Source organism: Halichoerus grypus, chromosome 1, assembly GCF_964656455.1.
Source record: "Halichoerus grypus chromosome 1, mHalGry1.hap1.1, whole genome shotgun sequence".
NCBI classification, from domain to species: Eukaryota; Metazoa; Chordata; class Mammalia; order Carnivora; family Phocidae; genus Halichoerus; species Halichoerus grypus.
In genome coordinates, this window is record NC_135712.1 from 19,118,670 (window position 1) to 19,141,170 (window position 22,501).

At 39.8% G+C, this 22,501-nt stretch overlaps 2 protein-coding genes across 3 annotated transcripts in view; one reads left to right on the forward strand and one right to left on the reverse strand.

The window, feature by feature from the left end:
* Nucleotides 1-1,497, reverse strand: part of JAM2 (junctional adhesion molecule 2) — an 85,534-nt gene extending 84,037 nt beyond the window's left edge. The window contains exon 1 of one of the 2 annotated variants that reach the window (XM_078056504.1): nt 1,183-1,497. The gene's annotated coding sequence lies outside the window, so the exon portion shown is untranslated. The remainder of the gene's footprint in view (nt 1-1,182) is intronic. The other variant, XM_078056401.1, reaches the window with a different exon arrangement.
* A 75-nt stretch (nt 1,498-1,572) lies between these two features.
* On the forward strand, nt 1,573-21,750 carry MRPL39 (mitochondrial ribosomal protein L39). Its single transcript, XM_036095417.2, has 10 exons — nt 1,573-1,714; nt 2,465-2,671; nt 4,702-4,841; nt 6,884-6,983; nt 7,983-8,050; nt 10,756-10,868; nt 13,485-13,550; nt 14,443-14,596; nt 18,178-18,225; nt 21,647-21,750. The coding sequence occupies exons 1-10, from the start codon at nt 1,651-1,653 to the stop codon at nt 21,692-21,694; spliced, it is 1,008 nt and encodes a 335-aa protein (XP_035951310.2). The 5' UTR covers nt 1,573-1,650; the 3' UTR covers nt 21,695-21,750.
* Nucleotides 21,751-22,501: the final 751 nt, after the last annotated feature.

Here is a 22,501-nt window from a genome sequence, read left to right on the forward strand (position 1 = left end):
GTCATCATGTTGGACATTACCTCTCCAGTACTGATTTATCTTAAAGCTGGAAGTCTACTTCCTGACCGCATTTCACCCAATTCCCCAAGGGAAGGCCTGGGGCGGGGGGGGGGGGGGGGGGGGGAAACGAACAATGCCTGGTATTTGTTCTCTAGCCAGTGCCGCCCCCTGGTGGCACTGTGTTCCCATTGCAAGTCGGAGCGGAGGGGGAAAGGCCACGGGCTTAATTTGTAAACTTAACGGCTCAAGTAAAGCCACAGCATTCGACAACTTTGAATAAAAATCATTATCCCACTTCACCTAGGTTATGCTTGCTTCGATAGCAATAACATGCTGTTATGGCAAAGGAATTAGACGCTGCGCTGGAACCTCCCGCAAAGGCAGTCAATCATTCAGCACATTCTATTGAGTGCCTACTGTGTGCAATGCACTGCTCTGGCCCCTTGGGATAAGAGACAAAAATTCCACCCCTGTGAGATAGGGAAACTGAAGGACTCCATAAAAATCTGCTTTCTGCTCCCTTTCCTGCTTCTGTTCTTGCTAGGACCTGCACCCTCACTTTACACATGCCTTATAATACAAATAGTGTGTGTCCTCTTTGTAAGGGACAAGGAGTGAATGATTTCTTTAGAATAGGTAACATCTATTCTATTCTATTCTATTCTGGTGAGAATGGCGAGGAAGCGATCGTATGGTATTCCAGACCACCAGAGCTAGACATCTGGACACCAAGACCACCCTGGCTCAAAGGAATAAGGCCTGAGCCCTCATCTTTGTTCTAACTGGTTCCTGGATGCCTACGAGGACACCACGGTCCTCGATAAAAACTCCCAGGGCCCAAGCAAAGACGAGGCTCTCTCTTTTCCTTTCTGTCTGTACCTGCGCTCTCTCTAGACCTTCAACAAACTGTGCTTTCCCCTCCTGCTGGCTCGTGTTTGATTTCTATCCTGCACACAGCCAGGGATCCTCTCAAGAGGCTGGTCCTGCGGTACCCGCTCTCTCTGGGTCCCTAGATCGGCCTGCCAGCATCACCAGCATGCCTTTAACATGCTCTCTCGATTCTCCAAATACTACATCAACTAATTTAATTTCTAAAGAGCTCTATGGCTTATAGAGTTCCCTTCAATGGCCCAATAAATGGAGAACCCTTGCACAGGCCCCTCCGCCCACCTAAGAACTCACCCTTGCAAAACAGAGAGTTAAGATGTCATCAGCGCGACCGGCCGGGCTGACCACGAAAGCAAGAGTCAACGGAAGTCGTCTTTTCCATTTTTCTCCCCAGAAATACTCTTTGCGGGAACCAAGGGTTTCGCCCAGCTCTTTGGGCTCGAACCCACGGAGGCAAGCGGGTGATGGAGCCGGCCGGACTGTGCGACTCCAAAGAGGAAGTGTGTTTCCCTGCAGAGCCCCCGGGGGTGGCGGACGGGTCACCCTCCGCGCCCCTGGAACGTACCCCAGCTCCGGACGCCGGACCTCCCACCACTAATCTTCATCGAGGCGCAAACGCGCCCCCTGCTGGCGGCGCGCGGCCCGAGCGTCGGGACCGGAACAAAACTGTTCTACGGAACGCAGGGTGCGTGCTCAGAGTTTCCGGGGAGGAGGGCAGGAGAGGACCTGCGCGAGGCGGTTCCTACGGCGGCGAAGGAGGCAATGGCCCTGGGGATGTGGGGGCTGCGCCTCTGGCAGGCCGCCCCAGGTGGCCCGGCTGGCTGGAGTGAGTTTCAGCGGCGGTGGGGACGGAAAGCGAGGCTTGAAGGATTATCTGCTCAGATGGGACCTGAGGCGGGTCCTGGGAGGTCCCACGGGCTTGAGGGCAGAGGAGGGTCTTTCGGTCCCGGCTGTGGCGGCCGCCCCTCCCGGCCTGAGGGTCCAAACCTGGGGGTGCAGGGGGCACGGGGCCGCGGGGGGAGCTCAGGGCCCCTCTGGGGAGGAGCCCGCGTCCCGGTGCAAACATGTCCTATTTTCCCGTTGGAGTACTCGTACTGGCTTTGTCAAATCCTCTCTGATTTAGGGTTTGGAAAATAAGCTCGGTATTTCTCGCTTTAGGTATTTACCGTTTTGGCGAGGGAGCTCCAGTCCCCTGGAGCTTTCTTGTCCTCGAGATCTTACAAAGCGACAGCTTCGCTCACCTTCCCAATGACTGGTCTGACTTTGACTCTACTTCTGGCTACTTTTTGCCTCTTGTTGTAAAGCACAGACTGGAATACGACAGAAAATCGGTGGGCAGTACAGATCTGATGGGGAAAGAGCAAAGTTGAAAGGTGTGGATCTGGGCCGGCTGCGGTTTTCTTCCGTTGGCGTTTTAATTATTAATCTTAGAAAGCGGTTTAAGTGGATCGCCGAGCGCATTTCGGCCAGCGGCGTTTTACAGTTGTGTTGCCTCCCGTTCTTTCCTCGTAGGAGGCTGGTGCGGGCTGTGGTGTGCATTCTTCCACCGTTGATATTTCTTGTCACTTCCACCCAGGATTGATAGCAACGTCGCCAGCTTCTCGGCTGTCACAGACAGAACTGATAGAGATGCAGAATGAGCTCTTTAATAAAGAGAAGAACAGGCAGTTATCAGTAACTCCTCGCACTGAGAAGATCGAAGTTAAACACGTTGGGAAAACCGACCCTGGCACAGTCTTTGTGATGAATAAAAACATTTCAACTCCCTATAATTGTGCTCTGCGTAAGTAGCAAATCAGGATCCAGTTTTGACTGTTGCACGTGAGCTGTGCGCAAGGACTGGCTCAGAGGAGGCAAGATTTGGTCATTGCTCCCTGAACTTAGAGAAGTTCTCCTTTATAGAGCTTCTTACTGTCTGTTCACTGTCTTTAGCTCTTGAGGGTCGTGTGGGTCTTGAAACACTGGTCCTGTCATGCACAGGTTGTCGCGGGACTTGCTTGAATCGGGCTGGGCGTGGGGTGCTGTAACTGTTCAGGCGCAAGGAGGCGGAGGTGGTCCTGGTGCTCTGGCCCTTGTAGGCAGCACTCTGGGGTGATGGTTCTCAGCAGAGGAATTTTGGGTAGAGGGACTGCCCTGGCTTCGGATGACCAGCTTTTTTGGCCGCCTTTTCCTGTCTAGCTCTTTATGGCCTACCTTCAATCTTACCTGCTTACCACTTGCCTCCTTGTGTGTTTGGTTTTTGTTCATACTCACGTGTGTGTAGTAAATGTGTAAGTGGAAATGTGCATGGGGTGAATGGGATGAGGGTCCAAGTATGCGTTGTGTTCATATTTTAAAGGAGGTAACTGTGCCCTCTGTGTGATTCGCTGTGTGAATGAAGGAAACAGGGCCTCTTTATAGATTATTTTTGATCAGAATGCTTTTAAGTAGCTTTGATAGAACTGGTAATATTGAAATTTAGAAAGCTTCCAAAATAGATCTATACACCAGCATGCTCACTCATATATGTGACTGGCTGCATCGTTTAAACTTTTGGAAAACTCAGTAATGATTCCATTTAAGTAATTAACAATTTTAGTTAAAAGCTTAAGCTAGTGTATTACTCTGGATCTTCCTTTCCTTGGGCACTTGAAGTAGTGCTTATGATCATTGTTCACTTGTTTTGTGAACATTTCTTTGCTGTGTGTTGGGCATTAGGATTACAGAGGAAGTTAAGACAAAGCACAGGTCCTTAAGGAGTTTTATACGTTTCGCATGTAGAGATGAAGCCTGTGAGCACCCTCAGCACGACTCCTGTGCTGACACTTGTCATTCACACCTCTGATCGTTCAGTGCACTTTTGAGTACGTACTGGGCTGCAGGTGTGGTACTAGGTTCTGGATACACGAGTGACTGAGCAAAAACGGACCTGCTCCCCTCTGTATGGGACTTACTCAGACCCTGTGCCTGAGACCCTGTACTCAGACCCTGTGCCTGTGCTTTGACCACTTCTGTGAGTAGCTGTGTACTTGGAAAACATCTCATCAGGGTTGGAGTTGCACTTGCATTCTGGTCAAAGAACAGACCAGAGCTGATTGGCTTATATGTGAATTCATACTGATAATTAAAAACTGTTTCCGGTATTGGGACGCCTGGGTGGCTCAGTCGGTTAAGCGTCTGCCTTCGGCTCAGGTCATGATCCTGGGGTCCTGGGATCGAGCCCCACGTCCAGCTCCCTGCTCTGCAGGAAGCCTGCTTCTCCCTCTCCCACTCCCCCTGCTTGTGTTCCCTCTCTCGCTGTGTCTCTCTCTGTCAAATAAATAAATAAAATCTTAAAAAACAAAAAACAAAAAACTGTTTTCGGTATTTAACTTGAACAGGCCATGTTAGGGGGAAGTAAGAGGTGGTTTGGGAGCAAGACCCCAAACTCATTAGGACCAGATTTACTATGGATGTATATTTATATATTTTCTCTTTTAAGTTGTGTGTGCACATATCCAAATATATCCATGATGCTGCTCTCTTAATATTTAAGTGTAGCTCTTGGAAAATTGTTTTACTACTTAATAATTGACAGATTAATTTGAAATTAGACTTAGCCTTAATGATTTTTATAAATGGTTTGGGCAATTTTGTTAAGAATACATTGGATGTGTTGGGTATTATTTTTTTTATTAGTTATAGATGTAAGATGTAAGACTTTTTTCTCCTGAAGGAAGTCATTGCAGAATCTTGCTTTTCTGTTGTTTTATTTCTTAATGTAGCACTTAAACATGTAACTTTTCACTTTGGGTTTTGTTAGATTTAGACCTTCGATCTATTTTAAATTCCTAGATTTAAGTGAGTGGTACTGCAGGAAGTCCATTCTGGCTCTTGTGGACGGACAGCCTTGGGACATGTATAAACCTTTGACCAAATCCTGTGAAATTGAGTTTCTTACTTTCAAAGATCGTGATCCAGGAGAAGTGAATAAGGTATTTCTGCCTCTATGTTTTTTTTCCCCCCTAGTTTTTCTTCTTCTTTTTTTTTTTTATTTATTAAAATCCGTTTGCTACGGAGCCTGAAATGTGCAAATATGGCCAAGGTCAAATGTTGTAATGTACTAGATAATCAATGTTTTGTTTGTTAGATTAAGCATTTTCACAGTTCAAAAAAATCCTTGAACTTGTATTTTGGTTTGAGAAAACTATATGACTTATCTTTTATATTCATGTCTTTGTTCTACTAACATTTATTGATTACTCTCTATATTTCATTCCCTCTACTGCTTGAATTCAGCCTTTGATCATCATTGGATTATTTCAGTAACTTTTTAACTCTGCCTTCTGCCCCCATTTTTAATACTAAAGTCTTAATACTAGGAGTTTTATTAAGTGACATGACCAAGAATTGTGTCACTTTTTTCCCTACCTGGTAACTTTCAGGAATGACCTGAAAGTTATTCCCGTGCCTTTCCAGGCCCTGTGTGATCTGACACCAGCTTGGCTTTCAAGCTTCACTTTCACGGCAGCTTTCCACTTCCTCTTTGCTCTGGCCACACTAGAGGACTTGGTCACTCATGGCTTAGGCTGTGTTAGCCTCCTGGCTTTTACTGATGTTCTCCTTCAACTCTGGGTGTTTTCTTTCCTCCCTGTTAAAATCCTGTTTCTCTTTTATAGTTCAGTTAAAGTGCTACCTGCTCTGTGGGATCTTGTCAGTTTCTTCTTGTCAGAATGAATCCCTCCTTTCTTTAGGGCCTCATAGCACTTGGCTAATGTCTCTAGATACAACATTTTATATTTTATATTACATTTTAATATTGCCTTGCTATATGAACCGTTGAATGCATTAGATTCTTGGCTCTGTTAAGACAGGATGTCCGTTGTTAGACCTAGTCCTTGACTTACATGCAATAGGTATTCAATAAATACATGTGGAAATGAAACACTTAAGAAAATGATAGATACGATAATAATAGCTCACATCAAGGATTAATTATGTATCAGGCACTATCTTAGTTGATTTATAGGTATTAACTCATTTACTCTTCATAAAAATCCCATAAAAATGGATACTATAATTCCCATTTTCCAGATAAATAAACGGAAGCAAAGAGGTTCAGCAACTTGACCAAGCTTACCAGTTTAGGAAATAGTGGAGCCTGGATTTTAATCTAGGCATTCCGCCTCTGGAGTTCAACAGACATTAAAAACATTTAAGTAGGATAGATGAGGAGGTGCATTTTGCTACTTGCCTTCAAGGCCTGGGTCTGTACTTATTTTTAGTGTATGTTTATGTGGTTCTGTAGAATACATCCTGGTGCAGTTTCTGCTGCACACAACCAAGTGAGCCCACTTTTTTAGTCTCCAGATGTGGAGAAGAGCTTATGAAGGTCAAGTGCCCAGTTACACTGGTGCCAGTATGGGACATAAGATGGGCAGGTCTGCTGCTGGACTTGTGTTTCTCTCTTCATGACTCTGATCAGGTCATTGCATGGATACCCATATTAGGCATGCCCATGGGTCAAATGTGCTGGTAAAATGAAAGCCCAGTTAATAGTGAGGTTGCTTTGCTGTAAATATGAATAACTTGAGTGATTGCTATGTGATCTTAGGTAGAGGGTAGGAGTCATAAATTCTTAAAAGTTGAGTTTTTCCCTCTCTGTTATATGTGGTATAAACAGGTTTATAGTAATACATTTTTTTTTTTTTTAATTTTAGCACAAGTTTGTTAACAAGTTACGTTTATCTTGGGTTAAAGATAAAGTTGCTACCAGATAGTAAAACTGTCTATTGTTTGACAAACATTATAGTGTGTGATATCTTGCACAGAAATACTGCTGACAGCACAAGTTGGTGCTTCATTCTTTTGTGCTTTTTGCTTGGGAGAGGTAATGTCATGGCCTGATGTTCACTATTGCTACATGCTGAGGATGGACAAATAGTTCCTAAGTCAAAAGTCAATCTAAATTTTAATACTGAAGAAACGTTAGTGAATCTTACTGTGTATTATGTTTGTGTGTATTTTATTTTTCTAGGCTTACTGGCGTTCTTGTGCCATGATGATGGGCTGTGTGATAGAGAGGGCATTCAAAGATGAATATGTGGTCAGTTTGGTCAGAGCTCCCGAAGTTCCTGGTAATGTACACACACACACACACACACACACACACACACACACACACACACATATTTTTGTAATCCTTGAGTAGTTTGGTACCTGTTTTTGGTATTTTATAGAGCTGCTTTTTTTTTTTGAGCTTATGTCTAATTTTATGTAATATAAATTACTGTCATATATATGTTCCTTTTATAATGGGTAACAAAATCCATTTTACTGAATTATTGGAGGTCAGTAATTACATAATGGAATTCGAGGAGAATGTTTCTCTTGAATGTGAATTTCATGTAATTACATTGTCTCGGTGTTTGTTTCCCACCACTTTAAGCATGTATTTCTAAATCGAATGTGTGAAGGAGGAGGAAATGAGAGTATAAATAGAATTCTGGAGAAAGCTATGTTTAGGTGGCACCATTTCACCAGAAATGTCTATGACTCTGGAGAGGAACCATTTTGGGGAGATGGAAGAGTTCACACACACTCTTTGTAATTTTGGTAAAACTAGGATTTTGCATCAGTATGTACAGTAAGATCACATTTGTAATTTTTAAAAAAATATAGAAGTATATATACCAAAAATATTTAAAAAGCTCAATGAATGATTCTAAGAAGAGCAAAACAACAAAAATGAAGAAGTTTAGAAGACATTAAAAAAGAAATTCAACATTTTATGTCCATTTAGTCATTCATCTACATATTAAATATCTCATGCTTTTGGAATTTTTATGTCTAGTAACTATATGAAATCTCTATAGTGATAATATTCTGGAAGAAAACATGAATGTTTAAAAACATACTAGTGATTTTGGGTTAACAAAAGGTGAGTTAGTTTTTTGGGTGGGGGAAAGTTGGTAGAACTCTGTCAAAAGCTGGGATAATGGTTACAGTTTTATAATTTGTAGAGTTGAGAGAGATTGCTGGCCCTTCATTTTATGGTCTAAATATTCCATTGTTGCCGATAAGTCCCTCTACCATAACAGATTTGACTTTGCCTTTCATTTTGGTTGGATTTACAGTAATCTGTGGAGCCTTCTGCTATGATGTAGTTCTGGATAAGCGACTTGATGAGTGGATGCCAACAAAAGTAAGTATAGTGTTTGGAATATTAATTTTAGAATCTGTGCCTTTCATTGTTAGAATGATTCCTGTATTGTTGAGTGATACTGCATGTTGAGAATATTTAATTTAAAAGACCCTACTTACCTACCTACGTACCTACCTGTGTTGTTGCTTTTTCAGTGAATTCAAGATAGAGGCAGATAATGGGGGTATTCACAATGTGGTCAGTTGTATGGAAGCTTTGTGTTCTGCTTGAAGTACTTTCTTCCTGGTACTGTTCATTCTATTTCTTAAGATAGTGGTTTTCAAGATGCCCAGAATATAAAATATAGAAGCTTAATCATCTTGGTTGATGTGGTGGTGCGAAGCCTGGAGCCTTACTTTCTTGGATCCTCTGAGCACAATTTGAAAACCACTGCCCTAAACCATTTTAGCCTGTTGCATACTGTGAGATCTCCCTATATACAAAGCTTACCTTGAGAGGAGGGATAGAGGGTAGAGGATAGAGTGAATTAAGAATCAGACTTTGACAAAGCTAACTCAAATAGCAACAAACTAGACTCTTGGTGAATGATCTGATTGCATAGTAAGTGTTCTTCTTGTTGGTCTGGCAATTGGGTAACACCTGGCTAACAAGGAAGTTCTAGATCCGATGCCCTGTCAGGAGGGTGTGCTGATGACTTTCAAATGTCAAGCCTAGAAATTCAGTTATCACTGGGGAGAAGAGGCAAATGCCTGATTCTTAAGCAAAACTGTATGTCCTACAGATTGGAAGTCTGGAGATCAGAAAAGGAAAGGTGATGTACCATACCATTTTATCAATGCTACTGTGTACATTTTTTTTTCACATTTTAATATCTCTGAAAAAAAATGTGTCTTACAGTAGATAGCATGTTGTAATTGGTAGTGTTTTTTCCTTATTGGTACATTTTCAATTTAGTGAAATACTGTAGTTCCTTATTGCAAAATTTTGGAGTCAGTACAGATCCAGGTTTAAATTCTGGTTTTGGAAGTTATTTCTTGTATAATCCTGCTCAAATTGCTTAATACCAGGAGAGAGGAGGGAAAGAGGAAGGAACAAAGAGAGAAAGGGAGAGAGGGGAGAGGGATGCAGGGAAGGTATTGGAACTCTTTCTTAGTGATCTCTGAACTCGTGTCAGTATAAGTTCTTTTTCAGATATGCCCTCAGATTTAAGAAAGGATTCTCGCTTTGTTGGGGGAGTTAAGTAAAAACTAATAAGATCAAGATTCAGTTCTCATTATCTATGAAACTTGCTGCCTCCTTTTCCTTTTTTTAAATACAAAACTTTATTTTTTTTTTTTAAGATTTTATTTATTTATTTGACAGAGAGAGAGACAGGAGAGAGGGAACACAAGCTGGGGGAGTAGGAGAGGGAGAAGCAGGCTCCCCGCTGAGCAGGAAGCCCAATGTGAGGCTCGATCCCAGGACCCCGGGATCATGACCTGAGCTGAAGGCAGACGCTTAACGACTGAGCCACCCAGGCGCCCTAAATACAAAACTTTAAGTGAAAAAGAAATGTACTAGCTAATTGTGGGCACTGTGGGGTTGGGTGGACCATTTAGAAAAAGTGGTGGAGAGTTACATTCAAGTAACAGTTGTATAAAATCATGAATGTGGATTTGTTATATAATAAATGGTCCCTTTAAGAATGGAGAAGAGTCATTTCATGCAAAAAAAATCTAATAGGAAGCTTATGGAAAGAATTTTATTACAAAAATTACTTGCATAACAGTGCTTGGTCTTTTCTGTATTAGTAATGATTTATAATATGAAAACTCAATTACAGTTTTTATTAGAAGTCTCATAAATATTGTTAATATGTACTAATCAATCGTTTTAATTGCATAAAAATGACTTTTCATTAAACAGGAATTTTTAATATTAGATGTATGCTATATTTTGGGCAGGGCCAATGATGACATTACGTTTCCTGGTAAAACGTTCTGAATGACATAAGCAATAATTTTTTTCCCTGTTCATTTAAAAAAGCTTAGTTTCACTCACAATGTAAGCACCTTTTTGTATCTTTCTTTTTATTAGCATTTTTTTTTTTTTTAAGATTTTATTTATTTAGTTGACAGAGAGAGACATAGAGAGAGAGAACACAAGCAGGGGGAGTGGGAGAGGGAGAAGCAGGCCTCCCGCGGAGCAGGGAGCTCTACGTGGGGCTCGATCCCAGGACCCTGGGATCACGACCTGAGCCGAAGGCAGACGCATAACGACTGAGCCACCCAGGCACCCCTTTATTAGCATTTTTAATTGCATCATGTTTTAATAAACTATAAGGTTATATAATTTGGATAAAATGTTTATTAAGATTTCTTTTAGGATTATCTTTAATAATTATAGGCTAATATCTTAATTACAAGTAAATTACAAGTTTCATAGTTTGTAGAGTTGAGATAAATTGCTAACCCTACCTTTTAAGGTCTAAATATTTAATTGTTATAAATTAATAACTTTCTTTCCTAACAGATTTGCTTTTGCTTTTTCTTTTAGTTGGATTTATAATATTTAGCATACAATTTTATCTGCCTTATGGAGAAATGCTTTTAGTTGGATTTATAATATTTAGCATACAATTTTATCTGCCTTATGGAGAAATGCTCTTAGTTGGATTTATAATATTTAGCATATAATTTTATCTGCCTTATGGAGAAATGCTTTTAAGTCAATTGTTACAAAAAGTTAATACTTTTATTTTGAAGGAGAACCTACGTTCCCTCACGAAAGATGCTCACACTTTAATTTATAAAGATCTTCCATTTGAAACTCTGGAAGTGGAAGCAAAAGTGGCATTAGAAATATTTCAGCACAACAAGTAAGTGTTGGCTTCCTTGGAAGTGAGATTCAACCTCCCAAAGTTATATGTAATGAAGAAAATTCAGCTCTTAAGAATCTTTATATCTGATGTATCTAAGATCTCTTTTTCTGTACTAGCCTATTTACTTTGGTTCATCTCATAATTTATTTCACAGAGAAAAAAACTTCCCCTCACCTTCGATAATTCTCTCAGTTTGTCTTACTTCTCCGTTTCTTTGGCCAGAGAAGTCCTTTAGTTCACAGCAACCCCGAGGTGTGTTTCCCCTTTTTCCTCCCATCATCAGGTGATAGCATACACGGAACTGTATTATTTTGTTCATTGGGCAGCCTTTCCTTCTCACCCTCCTACTCTCGAAATGACAGGAGTGAGATGGAGAATACCAGTGCTCTGGAGGGAGCTAACCGCCAAAATAAAACATTCGCACAGCCAGGGCTTAGTCTTCTGCACCAGAAGTATCCATCTGGTGGATTTTCTTTGCCAACATTTTAAATCCTCCCTGGGTCCTCAGTTCCCTTTCTCACTTCTACTAATTGTAACAAAATAAGCTATATTTTAATATTAATCTAATTGAAATTAGAACTAAGTAGGGAAGTCTGCATTGCAAAAAAATAACATAGATACTAGATTCTGAAGACAGAGTAAGTCCCTGCAAATTGTTCAAGGTTATGGATTGGAATTTCTTCAGGTATTTATAAATTGAAATGTAAGTTCTCATGGGGATAGTTTATAATATTTCACATATCCTGGAACCAGTGTACTTAGAAAGCAGTAGGAATGTACTAGTTTAACTGAACTGGACTGCAGATAGTTCTGTAAGAAAATTACTTGTATTATTGGAACATATCAACACACTTCCTGTGCTACAATTCTAGGGTTGTGCTATCCAAGAGGTACAATGTAAGCCATGTATATAACTAGATTTTCTAGTAGCTACATTAAAAAAGTCAAAAGAAAAGGTGAAGTTAATTTTAATAATACATTTTATTTAAACAGTGTATCTAAAATGTTATTTCAGCATGTAACCAATATTACAAAATTGATGTTACTGTATAGTTTTTCCTGCTAAGTCTTCAGAATCTGGTGTAGTTTACTCTTAAGGCACATTTCAGTTAGGGCTAATTACATTTAAGTGCTCCGTAGCTACCACAGTGTACTCTAGATGTTCATTCCATGAGATTTCCCATTCCCTCCACCCCACTTTCCAGGTCTAGGAGGGCTTGTAGGAAAGTTAATTGAATGTATGGAAGGAGGTGTAGGGGTGGTTTGGGGGCAAGTTTGAAGGGACAGAGAATTTTGGATGGTTGAAGGTAGATCAGTGATTGGGCCTTTCTGCTGCAGGGGGAGCCTTAAGTGGCTTTGACTCCCAGGGGACAGGTACGTCTCTTAGAGGTAGGTCAAGAGGGACAACTATTTAAGGGAACTGGCTCCCTTAATAATGTATGGGGGGTTGGGGCGCCTGGGTGGCTCAGTCGTTAAGTGTCTGCCTTCAGCTCAGGTCATGATCCCAGGGTCCTGGGATCGAGCCCCGCATCGGGCTCCCTGCTCAGCGGGGAGCCTGCTTCTCCCTCTATCTCTCCCCCTGCTTGTGTTCCCTCTCTCGCTGTGTCTCTCTGTCAAATAAATAAATAAAATCTTTAAAAAAAAAATGTATGGGGAGCTTTGGCAGAAGGGGTGTGGCAGTAAGTAGATGTTGTCCTGTGAACTAATGCTTCCCAACCTTGCCATACACCCACCTAATATTTGTTTAGCTTTGGGGTAAAGAGACAGGGCTCTTAGTAGTGAGTGGTAAAGTTATGATTTGAACCTGGGCTGTGCAGTTCTGTCTGTGCTATTAGCTGTAGTGACAGGATTGGGTAGATTTGAGAAACATTTAGGCAGTAGAATTGACATGACTTGGCAATGAATTGGATGGAGGGGGTGTGGCAGAAGCAGGAATCAAGGAAATCTATGAAGTTTCTCACTCAGACATGTGGGTGGTTGGCGGTGTCATTTACTAAGCTAGGAAACTCAGGAATAAGAATACATTTGGTGGGAAAAGAAGGAGTAAGTTTTTGTTGTGTTTGAGAGTTGCAGAGTGTAAGATACTTGTGGAACAGTCTAGTAGATGTTCAGGACGGTCTTAGTTCAGGGCTCAGAAGAGGGATGTGGATTAGAAGCTGAACTGTGGAAGAGGAACGCAGAAGTGGGAATTAAAGCTGTGCATGTCAAGGAGCTAGCCCAGGGAGGGTGTTTGGTGAAAAGAGGCTGTAGGACAGGTCCCCCGGAGGGTGGAGAAGGGGAAGAGTGGCCAGAGAGTTAAAGTAACAAGCAGTAGGGAGTGTCCAGGAAGCCGGTGGAAGAGACCACTCGGAGAGGCGGGGGTGAGCAGTGGAAATAAGGACAGGAAGGTGTCCGTTACGTTCAACCAGGGAGGTACCTAGGGCTTTGGGGAGAGCAGTGTGGTGGAGTTGTGAGGCTGTGGCCAGACTGAAGGACGTGAGGCGTGAAGGGGAGGCTCCAGGTGTAAACCCCTCTTTAAAAAACTATGGCTAAAGAGGAAGAGAAAGGGAGGGGTCCTTAAACTCCTTTTTGTGTATTTAGAAGTAAAATTTTTTTTTCTTTGCTGCTTTTTAGGTACAAAACGGATTTCATAGAAGAGAAGGCATCTCAGAACCCTGAGAGAATAGTTAAGCTACACAGGTAAGTAAAAATAAATTGGCTGTCATGCTAATTTATAGGAAGACTTAGCTTTATTGTTACCCGGATGTAGTGTATGACTGAAAAAGATGAATTTGTACCCTAATTTGTTATTCTTATTACCTTATTTTCTGTTGCTTTGTTCATTGTTTTGGTATGGTGGTAACTGGAAGATTTAAATTATCTTCAGGAGCAGTTGTGTTTTCTGTTCCTCATTTTATTGTTTGTTATTTTTATTTCTGCATTTCAAGAGTTGAAAACCATTGTTTAAGTTAATTTTGAAAGTGGGCAAAATATGCATTGCTATGAATTGAACATAATTCATGTGTATGTACAAATATGAATACTGACTAATTACTACTTACATTACATATAAGTAAGTAAAATAGGAATGTGCTTTCTGATACAGGGATGAGGGAGGTATGACAATGCATAATGCATATGCAGAAGTGACTTCATGACCTGTATCTTTTTTCTCAGCCTCATGTTTTCTTGATTCAGAGTTAAGTTTTTTTCTTCTACAAAGCTGCTCTTTGGACAATCTGTCGTATACACTGAGTTCCTAACTCTATTACAATGAGTTCTTATAAGGTTGTAGGTGATCAGTTTTAGACATTGGATTCACTCGATAGCATGATGTGTTCAGTGATCTTAAAAATCTCTCTAAAGTTATATCAATGCTAATAAAGAACAAGGTTCACTTGACTTTAATTTTCATAGTTTTAGCCTCTTCACTTGAGATTGTTGTGTCAGGAGCAGTAGAGACTGAATAGAGCCACATGGAATGTTACTGATTAGGGACATTGTCCCAAAGAGAATTAATAGATTTTTTTCCAAACTACTGTAAATGGTTTGATTTTGAGGTTTTATTTGTTTGTTTTTAAAATCAAATCAGATTTGGTGACTTCATTGATGTGAGTGAGGGTCCTCTTATTCCAAGAACAAGTATTTGTTTCCAGTATGAAGTGTCAGCGGTTCACAATCTTCAAGCCACCCCGTTGAGTCTTGTACGAAGATTCCAGGGTCTGTCTTTACCTGTACACTTAAGAGTAAGTAAAGCTTAAAGTTTCAGGACGTCCAGTTTGGGCGTGGGTGTGATTCTGGTCTTGATTTATACCAATTTGAAGGACATACATTTTAATTTTCATTTAAGTTGTGTGACACTAATATTTTATAAATTCAGGTTTATGATAAAAATAATTTTCCCCGGAATGTAAACTGATTTAGTTGAAAAAGTTGAATCAGACTGAGATAGTAATTTTAATTTTTCAAATTAGTATAGGGGAGGAGGGTGCATTGAGGATTATTGGAGTGCATATTGGTAAGCCCTTCTGGAATGTCTTTTGAATTTAGGTTTGGCAGGCTCTTCTCCCTAATTTTCCTAATCTATTCATGACCCAGAGTCTGTTATTTTCCATATTGTTCCCACCCCTCGTTAATGCTTTTTTTTTTAATTCAACTTTGGATTTTCAGATAATTCAAAATCTGTGTAGATTTCACAGCCAGAGTATGGACATTGACATAATGAGGATGCAGTACAATTTCTTTACAAGGCTCTCACCTGTTGGCCCTTTATAGGTACATCCACTCTCCTCTGCCCCACCCCCACCTCCTTACCCCTGGCAACTACTAGTCTGTTCTCTGCTCCTACAAATTTTCATTTCAAGAATGTCATGAATGGGATCATACATTATGTAATCTTTGGGGATTGGCTTTTTTCTCTCAGCATAATTCTCTGAGGATTCATCGAAGTTGTTGTGTGTATCAATAATTGGTTCTTTTTTATTGCTGTGTAGTATTCTGTGGTATGGACCTACTGTGTATTGTTTAACCATTCACCTGTTAAAGGATATTTGGGTTGTTTGTAGTTTTTTGGCTATTATGGATAAAGCTGCTATGAACATTTGTGTACAGGCTTTTGTGAATATATGTTTTCATTTCTCTGGGATAAATGCCCATGAGTACAATTGCTGGGTCATACGGTAGGCACATACTTAGTTTTTTAAGAAACGATCAAACCGATTTCCAGAGTGACTGTACCATTTTACCATTCCCACCAGCAATGTGTGAGTAATCAGTTTTTTGATCATTGCCAGCATTTGACATTGTCACTATTTTTAGCCATTATGATAGGCTTGTAGTGATTTCTCACTGTAGTTTTAATTTGCATTTTCCTATTGGCTAATTGTGTTGAACATCTTTCCATGTGTTTATTTGCCATTTGTATATCTTTTTTGGCAAAAGTCTGTTTATGTTTTTTGCTTATGTTCTAATTGGATTATTTGTTTTTTTTTACTGTTGAATTTTGAGAGTTTTTTTCCTAGTGTATTCTGGCTACTAGTCTTCTGTTAGGTATGTAGTTCACATATATTTTCTCTCTGTCAGTAGTTTGTCTTTTCATCCTCTTAACGAAAGATCAGAAGTTTTGCAGATCAGAAGTTTTTAATTTTGATGAAGTCCAGTTTATCAGTTTTTCTGTTTATGGATCATGTTTTTGGTGTTAATTCAAATAATTCTTGGCCTGGACCTAGATCCCAAAGATTTTTTCCCTTTTTTCCCCCGCTAAAAGTTTCGTAGTTTTATAGTTTTATATTTAAGTCTGTGGTCCACTTTGTGCTAAATTCTGTATAAGGTGTGAGATTTAGGTTGCAGTTCATTTTTCTTGCCTATACATGTCAAATTGCTCCAGCATCATTTGTTAAAGAGGCTGTCCTTCCTCCATTAAGTTGCTTTTGTACCCTTATTAAAAATCATTTTAAAAACCATATCTGTATGGTTCTATTTCTGGGTTCTCTATTCTGTTCCATTGATTTGTGTGTCTGTCCTGCTGGTATCACAGTCTTGATTACTGTAACAGTAAACAGTTCTTGAAATCAGGTAGAATAATTCATCCCATGTTGTTATTATTTTAAAAAATTGCTGGGCGCCTGGGTGGCTCAGTTGGTTAAGCGACTGCCTTCGGCTCAGGTCATGATCCTGGAGTCCCTGGATCGAGTCCCGCATCGGGCTCCCTGCTCAGCAGGGAGTCTGCTTCTCCCTCTGACCCTCCCCCCTCTCATGTGCTCTCTCTCTCAAATAAATAAATAAAATCTTAAAAAAAAAAAAAATTGCTTAAATTATTTTAGGTCCTTTGCCTTTTCATTTAATTTTAGGATAATCTTTCTGTATTGACAAGTCTTGCTGGGACTTTGATAGGAATTGTATTAAACCTATATATAAATTTGGGGAGAATTGGCATCTTTACTAAATTGTATCTTCTAGTCTTTGAACATAGTATATCTTTTATTTAAATCCTTCATCTCATTCATCAACATTTTGTACTTTTTAGCATTTGTCCTTGACATGTTTGATTTTTCTCCACGTACCTGTTTCCTTTCCTAGCTTTCTGCATTTCAGTAAATGACACCATCATCTACTTAGCTGTGAGGTAATCCTTGATTCTGTTTCCCTCTCATCCATACTCCATCCCATTCATCATCAAGGCATTTAAACTCTTAACTCTGAAACATGCCCTGAGTCCCTCCATTGCATAGCATCCCATCTGCTACCACCACCCTTTCCAAGCCCCTCTTACTCTTCACCCCTTCCTCGCTTTCACTCTGCCCCCCTGAAGCACATTCCCTACTTAGTAGCAAAAGGACTTTTTCATATACAAATCAGATCACATAATCCCTTTGCCCTAAACATTCCAGGGGCTTCTGATAAAAATCCCAACCCTGTATCTTGTCTCACAAAGCCCCACATTATCTGGCCCCCGCCTGCCTCTCCGACGTCTCACACGACTTTCTCCATCATCCACTGTCTTCCAACCACACCGTAGGGTCTGCACCAGCTGTCCATTCTGCTAGAGTCAGGTGTGGTTTTCCTTTTAAACATACAACACTGCTCTTTTCTCCAGAAGGGCTTACACGTGCATATAGTAATTTTACCTTTTATCATAGATTTTACCAGGTCATTCAGTGTGATGTAGTCACTGGCCCACCCATATCCCTCAGTATCACCTTTAAATGACTTAGTAAAATTGATGCGGTCCTTAATGCATTTTACACAGTTTTCATCTGTGCATTCTGAGAATCCCCAACTATATAAAATTTTTAAGGATTAAGTAAATTGGTTCTATGATTTTATTATTTTCTACATTAGTTTTTACTTGTTCTTTAGGTAATTTGCTAAATCCTCTAGAACTGCCATTTCAGCGTGAAGATGTCACCATTGGTCACCATCGGTTCTTGATGAACCTCTCCTTGTGATTGCTAGTGATTTGAAGAATGACTTCTAGTTTGTTGAAAATGGCTATTTAAGGAAAGAACTGCAGCCCATGGGAAAGTGGGGCAGAGTTTTGCTTCCCATTAGAAGGAATGCTGTCTGTGATGGTAATGATTAGGAAGGACAGAAGAGGAAGAATGGCATTTTCAGTGCTTAATGTCAGTTTTTCTTACATGCCAAACAAAGCAGCTGTCCCGTAAAGTACCTTTCCCCCTACTCGAATCTATTTTTGTAACTGCTTAGCCTCATTAGTACTGCCTGACTTCTTATGTATTTGTTTTGTTTAAAACCTATATAAGACTCATTTCCTTTTATTTTAACTTTATTGCTTTATTTAATTCATAGTGAATCTTTTCTTTTCAAGGCACATTTTACAATATGGGATAAGCTGTTGGGAAGATCTCGGAAAATGGTAAGTGTTTTTTGACAGCTAATGAGTACTGTTCCATGAAGAAATTTTTATTGGAATCAGGCAACAACACAACAATAAATAAAAAAGGGAAGAAAAGAAAATGAAAGAAAAAAGTAACTAATTGTCTCAATAGCTAAAGCAGTGTTATAGTTGGTGAGCCCAGTAATATCCTGGCAAGAGAAGAGTTGTAATTTGGCATTTCTCCTGTTTTTGTTTGTTAATATCATGGAAATGATACTGTGGAACTTGAAGAAGAAGAATACTGCTTTATAGTAGTAATAGATCTTAGTGGGTCCAGTGGTGTTAATTAGGTCTTTGGTAATTTTTTTGTAAACTAAATGAGCATTGAGAGATTAAGATTTGTCAGATATATTTTAAAAATACCTTGACTTTTGGTTGACATATTAAATGTGCAAATGTCCTGAAAAACAGTATTTGAGTAAGTTACTTGTGTTTTGTAGTTCATTCTGTGTCATTAGCATTTAGATTTCAGAAGTAGGAATGATTATATTTCTTTTTTTTTTTTTTTTTTTTAAAGATTTTATTTATTTATTTTTTGAGAGAGAGAGAGAGCACATGAGAGGGGGGAGGGTCAGAGGGAGAAGCAGACTCCCTGCTGAGCAGGGAGCCCGATGCGGGACTCGATCCCGGGACTCCAGGATCATGACCTGAGCCGAAGGCAGTCGCTTAACCAACTGAGCCACCCAGGCGCCCAGGAATGATTATATTTCTTGACCTATTTTATCCCTATTTACTCTTTCATAGGCTAAGTGCTCATCCTTTACTTACATTATCTGATAGCTGTTCCATTTAATCTGGCCATGAACCCTTCCTAGTCATCCTAATTTTCTACTCTAGTCAAGTTTGCAAACGTACATTAAACTTTTTCTTTTCTCTTCTTTTTTTTTTTTTTTAAAGATTTTATTTATTTATTTGAGAGAGAGAGAGAGCACAAGTAGGCAGAGAGGCAGGCAGAGGGAGAGGGAGAAGCAGACTCCCCACTGAGCAGGGAGCCTGATGCGGGGCTCGATCCCAGGACCCTGGGATCATGACCTGAGCCGAAGGCAGACGCTTAACCGACTGAGCCACCCAGGTGCCCCTAGTTTGCAGTCTTATATGACTTTATTTTTTCCCAGCTTTACTGAGATATAATGGACTTAAGCTTAACGTTGTGTAAGCTTAAGATGTACATTGTAATGATTCGATATGTGTATGTATTGCAAACTAATTACCACAGTTAGTTAGCATATCCATCACCTCACAGAGTTACATATTCTGTGTGTGTGTGGTGAGAACTTTTAAAATCTATTCTCTTAGTAACTTTCAAATATATGATATTAGCATTGTTAACTCAGACTTATTTTCAAGTTTGTTTATTCATGGCAGTTTTTCTGTTTGGACTCTGTGTCCGTTTCTCCTCCTGTCTATGAATGAATACATCCTACTCATTCTTCAGTACCTCATCCAAGTCTTACTGTCCTCATGAAACATTTGCAAAGTAATCTCTGAACAAATATCCATTCTTACAATTTCCACTTGATTATATACCTCCTCATATGGTTTTCCAGTTGTTTTTGCTAGTACATTTACATTCAGTCTGTTAACCCATTCAGGGATTATTATGTATGTGTCATGCCAAATTTTGAGCCCAACCTTTGGTATATGGGTTACCTGGTAAGTATTTATTGATTATTTTTTATGATGATGTACAAACCTAGTCTTTATTAATGAATTTACAGATAAAATTTATTTTTGAGGCACTTAGTCTAATGTTCTTGTGTAAAGATTACATGTAATTTTCTCATGAAAAGAAAGTATTTTTGAATGGATAGAATAATTTTGTCTCTTTGGTCACAATCATTTTATTATTTATTTTTAATTTATATATTCAAGTATGACTGACACACAGTGTTATATTAGTTTCAGGTGTACAATATAATGATTCATCAATTCTGTACATTTCTCAGTGTCTTTATTAGTGTGCTCTTAGTCCCCTTCACCGTAATGATCATTTTAGATTAGGAAACTAGAGAAGAAATGAGTATATAATAAATGTAGGAAAATAGTAGAGGAAGTAGCCTAGAGTATGTAATACGAATCAGTGAGTAGCTTTTTTGCAACATTTATTCTGGTTCGGTTTCCTGCTTCTGTCCAGTTTGTTTGTTTGAAGGGAGTAGGTTAGATGTATGGCTCGTGGATTCAGATGTCTGTACGTGCCAGGAGCTGTAGGTACAGAAACGGACAAACCTACTGGCCTCAGGGAAGTTACTTTAATGGGTAACTAGACTTGGAGGCAGACAGTTGGGTGTACATGTGGAGTTCTGGCATACAGCAAAGGGCCCAAACCAAGCTGGCGGGTTGGTTAAAGAGGGTTTCCAGGGATTGGTGCTGCTTAGGCCGGCTTGAGAGGATGACTAAAGTGGGCCCGGCAAATAATTTGCTTGGGAGAGGTTGATGGATGTCTCAGAGGAAGCTGCTTGACTAGAGGGGTGGAGGAATGGAGAGCGTGATGAGTATAAGATGGGTCTGAACGTACAGTCTTCTGTAGGGTGGGTGATGCGTTCAACAAAGTCTGTTGGAAATAGCATATGAAGGGCTTGTCTTCCATGATACAGAATTTACATTCCCCTCCTGGAGGTGATTGGGGGTCACTGGGGAATCTGAAAAAGGAAGTAAACTATGGGTCAGCTGTTTGTGTTTAAAAGCTTACTCTGGGGCAGCGTGGAAGAAAGCTGTGACTTAAGCCAGCAGTCCTGTTAAAGGGATAGAAGGTGGTGAGATCCTCGAGTTCAGGTGTGGCAGTGAGAGCCACTTGGGTAGAATTAGTAGGACTGTGGATTGAATATGCACATAAGAGAACCCTGGATTCCCGAATGGCAGGTGTGGACAGCTGGGTAGAGACCTTCACTGAGACAGATAATGCTGGAGGTGTGGTGGGTGTCGGGGTGGTGAGGAGTAAGTATAGCTGTTTGGTGTGTTTAAGTGACACAGAACAGAAATATGGATGTACAGAGACCTGTTTCTGCTGAACCTGGAATATACTATATTTAAAATAGAATTACACCTCCCAAGAAAATCTGTTGATTTAAGATACTGTGTTACAGCATTGCTGGTATTTTTCTAACATGAATGATTTCATTTTGTAATTGAAAAATAAAATGACAAACTGGAGAAGCCTAGCTGTATGCTTCAGATTATATTTTTAATGAAATTGTTGTACTTTACTTGATCATTTATATTGGGAACCTGGCCTTGTACGTTTTCTTCTTTTTCTGCTTAACTTCCTATAATAATTACTAATAAAGGAGAAAGACCAAGGGTCATTATAGGAGAAGGACTGTGGAATGATTTAAAATGGTGGGCTAAGGGTAAAACTAAAAGTGGTTATTATTAGAAAATTAAAGTATTCATGTATTTACAGGTAACTGAAGATCAAACTAAACCTACAGAGGAAAGTGCATCGGCCTAGTAACTTCCTAAAATTTAAATATGTATAGTAAATTAAAATAAAAGTTTTCTATGAAATATTTGTGTGTGCTTCTAAAGATTAACTGTCGGGGCACCAGGGTGGCTCATTCGGCTGGGCGTCCCCCTCTTGGTTTTGGCTCAGGTCATGATCTTGGGGTTGTGGGATCGAGCCCCATGTCAGGCTCAGTACTCAGCACATGGGCTCTGTGCTCAGCGTGGAGTCTGCTTGGGATTCTTTCTCTCACTCTGCCTCTGCCCCTCCCCTTCCCTGAGTACTCCCTCTAAAATAAATAAATAAATCTTTAAAAAAAAAAAAAGATTAACTGTCTTTTTTCTCCCTAAGATTTATACTGATGTTTATTTTTTCCTCTTTATTATTATTATTATTTTTACTTTTTACTTTCTAAAGGTTAAAACAACTTACGCTGTTCACAGTAAAAATTTTATGCAGAAACAACCCTGTTCTCTCTGACTCCCCAGATATAACACTTTGACATGTTTTCTCTGTTCGGTCCTTTTTCCTACATGTATAAACATATATGTACAAATATAAATGAAATCTTTTAAAAACATAAAGGATCATACTAGTTTTCATTTTTGTTATTTTATTTTTTATTTTTAAAATTTTTATTGTTAATCACCATACATTACATCATTAGTTTTTGATGTAGTGTTCCATGATTCATTGTTTGTGCATAACACCCAGTGCTCCATGCAGAACGTGCCCTCTTTAATACCCATCACCAGGCTAACCCATCCCCCCACCCCCCTCCCCTCTAGAACCCTCAGTTTGTTTCTCAGAGTCCAT